This window comes from Wolffia australiana, chromosome 13 (assembly GCF_029677425.1).
Source record: "Wolffia australiana isolate 7733 chromosome 13, ASM2967742v1".
NCBI lineage: Eukaryota > Viridiplantae > Streptophyta > Magnoliopsida > Alismatales > Araceae > Wolffia > Wolffia australiana.
In genome coordinates, this window is record NC_135847.1 from 12,527,501 (window position 1) to 12,533,638 (window position 6,138).

General features: G+C 39.2%; 1 protein-coding gene across 1 annotated transcript in view; it reads left to right on the top strand.

Moving 5' to 3' along the window:
• The window catches only part of LOC144711328 (NAC domain-containing protein 35-like), a 5,559-nt gene extending 3,832 nt beyond the window's left edge, over positions 1-1,727 (top strand). Inside the window, exons 2-3 of the mRNA XM_078585283.1 lie at positions 1-96; positions 1,145-1,727. The exon at positions 1-96 is cut by the window's left edge and continues 173 nt beyond it. Coding sequence (XP_078441409.1) covers positions 1-96; positions 1,145-1,612 — 564 coding nt within the window. The 3' untranslated portion in view covers positions 1,613-1,727. The remainder of the gene's footprint in view (positions 97-1,144) is intronic.
• Positions 1,728-6,138: the final 4,411 nt, after the last annotated feature.

Below are 6,138 nucleotides of genomic sequence, written 5' to 3' on the forward strand. Positions count from 1 at the left end.
GTCTTTTACTCCGGCAAGGCACCGAAGGGGGTGCGCTCGAGCTGGATAATGAACGAGTACCGTCTCCCCCACCACGAGACTGATCGATATCTGAAGGTTACCTATTTCCACTCGCCTCTTTGCTCAATCGCCATAAGACTTTTTTTTTTCCCTCTCAGAAGAAATCTATTATCTCTCAGCATGAAACATCTTACAGATGCTCAGATATAGGGCTATGTTGAAAGGCCTTTTCAAGCTATCCGCACATCTCATGCCATGTTTCTCGCATCAGTACCAGCCGTTGATTTATATCTTGGGTTTTTTTGTCCAACATAACGCTGTTTCTAGTATATTCGTACAAATACTAAGCATGAAATATTTCTACAGACTCTCATATATTAAGGTTCTGTTGACCTCCTCTTATTCGCTATACGAATATATTTCACGTTAGATTTCTCAGTTCAGCAGCAGCTGTTAACCTATTCATACAGATGCTAAGTATGGAACATTCATACAGAAGCTCGGGTATAGATTCCCGTTGAACCCTCTTTCACTAGCTATCCGAGAAAATTCCATGTTAGGGTTCTCCTTTTAGCAGAAGGGGTCGACCATTCTCTTGTGAGTTTTTGTTGGCGACAATATTATTCAGATCTTTTCATAAAAATATAAAACGTGAAACATTCCGACAGATGCTCAAATGAAGGGTTCTTTTTAAGACCTTTCATTTGCTATCTGAAAATATACCATGTTAAATTTCTCATTTCAGCAGCAACGATTAAACATTACCTTGCGTTATTTTCTTCACAACAATATTATTTTCTAACCTATTCAAACAAATATGCACCATGAAATATTCCTACAAATGGTCATATTTAGAGTTCTGGTGAATACCCCTTTCATTTGCTCGTACCAGCAGCGGTAATCCAACATCTTGACAGAACGGTTTTCTGTGTTCTTGAATCAGGAAGAACAAAAAAAATCTCTAGGCGTTTCTCAATTCACCCAGTAGATTAGAGCAGATCCCTTCTTGCCCCATTTCTGCTGTTTTCTCTCCATTCTCCTTGCTTCTTTATACATCACTTTCCTACTGTTTTTCTCGCATCCCACTTCGCTCTCAACTTTCCAAAGTTTACAGTATTGACGAGACAGATTTAAACATTTTCAGGTGGAAATCTCCCTCTGCCGTGTATATAAAAGAGCTGGAGTTGATGACCACCGGCACATACCTGGCACGATCTCCTACAGAGCATCCTCAAGCGCGACTTTGCCACCACCTCCCACAACCAGCAAACCCACCTTAACTTATCTTCCCACCCGAGCAGCGCTTAGCTCCACCACATCAAGCGAAGACTCAGCGCCCCCACTTCACCCCTGCAGTGAAACTACCTCTTTCTTACCAACTTACCCTCTTCTCAATCCGTCTGCTTCGTCTTCGTCGTCCCTCCCTATCAGCCCTGTGGACGAGCTCAACAGGCTTGTCGGCCAGCGGCCGAGTCAAGCGTTGCAGCTTTCTTCGCCCTCTCAATATCTTCAATTTTCGACGCTGCCCAGCTCGCTATCAACGTTCGTGGACAAACTCTGGGAGTGGAACCCGGGACCGGAGCAAGGAAGAGAGTACTCCAGCTTCAAGTGACCCTCAGTCACAGGGGATAATATCGGCTGATGTTTCCCCGTAACCTATCGGCTGTTGTTATTTACTAGACGCATGAGCGAGATTAAGAGTAATTATATGTTATTTTATCAAGCTCCACGTTGGTGTTTTTCCTTCTCGTTGTGGTTCCCTGTGAAATCTAATCGACCGCTGATATTTACTCAAACCCAAAAAGATCTTAAATTATGGTAATGCAGATTTCTTGGTATTTTTAAGATTAATTTGAAGTTCTTTGATCAAGCTCTTCCTTTGTGCTTGCATTTTTAATAATTTTTTCGTGTGAAATCTTATCCATCGTTGATTTTTACTCAAACCCAAAAGAGCATAAGATGATGGTAATGTAGATTCCTCAGTTTTTTTAAGTTCAATTTTAAGTTGTTTGATCAAGCTCCTCGTTTGTGTTTGTACTTTAATAATTGTTTCCTGTGAAATTCTATCGACCGTTGATCTCTATCCAAACCCAAAAGAGCTTGGTATTTGTAAGAGTATTTATAAGTCATTTGATCTAGCTCCTCGTTTGTGTTTTTACTTCTAGTTATTATTATTCCCTATGAAATCATAGCGACTGGTGTCATTCACCCAAAGCGAAAAGTATTTGTAAGAGTAGTTTTAAGTTAATTTTATGAAACTCCTCGTTTGCGTTTTTACCTTTAATTACTGTCCCTAGGAAGTCGTATTGTCTGTTGAGATTTACTCAAAGCCAAAAATAGCTTATGATTACAGTAATGCAGATCGCGGACTGCTTTTACGTTGAATTATAATTTCTTTCGTCAAGATCCATGTTTGTGCTTTTACCTGCGTCTTCCATTTATTGTTCCTCCATGAAATCATATCGACCTTTTCTATTTAACTGCACGCCGAAACGAGCCAAAGATTACGCAACGCAGATTACAGAGAACTTTTAGGAATAATCATCATTAACCTGCATCTTCCAAGTTTGATCTAGCTACATGTTTTGCGTTTTTTAGCTGCATCTTCCATCTCGGGGCACCTATGAAATCCAATCGGGTGGTATTATTTACTCAACGCCAAAATTATCGTAAGATTATGGTAATGCAGACCGCTGAGTATTTTAAAGTCTAACTGTGTTCTATTTTCAACCACTGTGAAAATAGGGTTTGTATTTTTACCCCAGTCTTTCTTTTGTATTTCCCAATCAAAACGTAACGACTGTTTCCATTCACTCAACAGAAAACGGAGCTTAAAATTATGGTAATGCAGAATTTATAGTAGTTTTATCAAACTCCTTATTTGTACTTTTACCTGTGTCTTTCTTGTTTTCAGTCGATGTTTTAATGGGGATGAGCGTGATATTTATTTGTCACTGAAATCAGGACTTCACGAGCCATGACTGAATGGTAGGTGCTGGACCAGCGGTCAGTAATGAGGCGACTTTCAGAGGAATAAGACGGACGGGGCATTGGTTTCCTCGCCCGTTTAGAGACCCGGCAGGCACTAGGTCAACTCCTCGTTGTCCGTTTCTACTTAGAAATACATGGCTTGCGTCATATCTCAGAATGTTGCAGACCTGTCATCTCTCTCTTTCTCCCCCCACCCTCTCTCTCTCCCCCTCACTCTCACTCTCTCTTCCTCTTCCTCTTCCTCTCTCTCTCTCTCTCTCTTTCTCACTCTCAATCTCGCTCTCTCTCTCCATCTCCATCCCTCCCTTCCTCTCGCTCTCACTCTCTATCTCTCCCTTTCTCTCTCTCTATCTCTCTCTCTCTCTCTCTATCTATCTCTCTATCTCCCTCCATCAATCTCTCTCACACACTCACTCTCTCTCTCTCTCCTTCCTTCCCTCTCTCTCACACACTCACTCTCTCTCTCTCCCTCCCTCCCTCCCTCCCTCCCTCCCTCCCTCCCTCTCTCTCTCTATCTCCCTCCCTCTCTCACACACACACTCACTCATTCTCCTTCCCTCTACTTCCCTCTCTCTCTCCCTCTCTCACCCTATCTCCGTCTCTCTCTAACTCTCACATTCTCTCTCCCTCTCTCCCTCTCTCCATCTCTCTCTAACTCTCACACTCTCTCTCCCTCTCTCCATATCTCTCTCTCTCTCCCTTTCATTCTCACACTTTCTCTCCCTCTCTCCATCTCTCTCTCTCCCTTTCACTCTCACACTCTCTCCCTTGCATTCTCACACTCTCTCTCCCTCTCTCCCTCTCTCTCTCTCTTTCATTCTCACTCTCTCCCTCTCTCCATCTCTCTCGATCTCTTTCATTCTCACACTCTCTCCCTCTCTCCATCTCTCTCGATCTCTTTCATTCTCACACTCTCTTCCTATCTCCATCTCTCTCTCACACACACTCTCACACTCTCTCCCTTTCTACATCTCTCTCTCACACACATTCTCACACTCTCTCCCCCTCTCCATCTCTCTCACACACACTCTCACACTCTCTCCCCTTCTCCATCTCTCTCTCACACACTCTCACACTCTCTCACTCTCTCCATCTCTCTCTCACACACACTCTCACACTTTCTATCTCTCTCTTTTTCATTCTCACACCCTCTCTCTCCATCTCTCACTCATTCTCTCCCTGTCTCTCTCTCCATCTCTCACTCATTCTTTCCCTGTCTCTCTCTCCAGCCACGACAGAAACAAACAGCTACGGCCGAATTTCCCTGATGCACATTAAAACATCCTTACATTATTTCTAGCCAGTGAGTTCCAAAATCACGAAAGAGAGAAACGAGCAACCGAGAAAGTTGTAAAAGAGAAATAGAGCGATAGCTTCCATCATTACACGCCAAAGATCAAGGGTCGCCCAGACACCAACATTAAATAAAAATAATAAAAGAGATGAAAAAACTTCTTAGGTAAGGAAGGATGTCTCAAGCTATAGAGTGCCATTGAGCAAAAGTTGTTAAACAGAAAAAAATTGTAAAGATAACTCGAAACCGTAGTTATAGAAATATATGGGTTTCGAGGTAAGTCTAAGTAAAACTTGATAGCGATAATGGATGTATATAAATAAATAAATAAATATATATATATATATATATATATTGATTTTAACGCCTTTTTATCTCTCAACTTTTAAAATTCCGGATATCCAGCGGAAGTGGGATCTTCTCTTTCTCATGTATTCTTCGTCTCATTGGCGTAGAATAGGTAGATAGTTGGAATAAAAACCACGCACTCTTTCAAATTTTTTGTATCTTCGAAGAAAACCTTTTGGCACTATTTTTTAAGGTTCAGTAAATTTTCAAGGAATACATCCATAATGTAGATTGAATATTTAAATGATTTGGATTGACTACATTAGTATATAATGCGGGATATATATGCCCCTCGCAGTATGGTTCAAAATGTGTGTGTCCTCTCCTTTGAACTTTTTTAACACGTCAAAAAGGTTTTCAATGAAAAATTTTAATAAAATTTTTACAATATAAATATTTTATAAAGTAAAATCCTTTATAGTTAAATAGCTGAACCATGATGCCAACGTGACAACCCATTTTATACTCTGGTATCAGTTTTATAGAACAAAATTTTCTCAATTTCATTTTTCTAGAGATATCATCTAGTTCCGTGATTTGGAATATGCTCCTCATCCCAGATTGGATGAAACTGAGATGCAGATTCATGACTACCCACGTGTTTTATTCCCATTGGTACGTATCATGTGTTTAAATTGACAGGACTGAATGGAAATACCATAATATGGTTATTATTATAGAATCAGCCTAAAGTTCACATCGTTTGTAGAAAATAAAACATATCGGTATCCTAATATGGCTTCTCATTGTTCTAAAATATTATTTATAAATATGAGGAAATCATTAATTCTGTCTTCGGGTTGTCCATACGTCTACAAGTTATGACAGATGTAAACTCCATGACTCCGTTGCTTGTCATGAACTCGCTGAAATGGTCACGAGTGTCATCCTCCATTCTACGTTTTACTTGCAATTGAGAGATCATTTAAGAAACCATATTTCTGATATGATTATTCTATTGTGTGATTATTTATCCCAATGAAATTATCGCAAGCTTCTGCTATGTAGCCTTCATCACAAAAAGTAAGTTATATCCAAATATGGTGGGATAAAACACAATAAACTAAGTCATCAAATAGAAGAGACTTTAGAAATAATATGTGCAAGGGTTTCAAGAGAAATCTTATCCTTATGCCCTATGAGAATTTATTAAAGGGATCAACTCTTCATAAGAAGATCATATATAATTTTATGTTAAAAACATTAAACACAATATCTTCTCTAGAATTTGACATCGGTGTCATATTATGTAGAATTATTTTATAAAAAACTGATTTTTATATTTATGTTGAGATAATAGGTTTGTTATTTTAAATGCAAAAGTTTCATAAATTAATTTTTCAAGGTTACCCATATTTTTAAAAAATGCGTTCTAAAGAGTATCATACGAATTTTCAAAGTTTTGGCAGTATATTAAATCCTTGTTATGAAGGAATACAACATTCAAGTCGCGTCTTTAATTTGATGTACCTTTTGAAATTGAATACATCCTAAAATGTGTCATA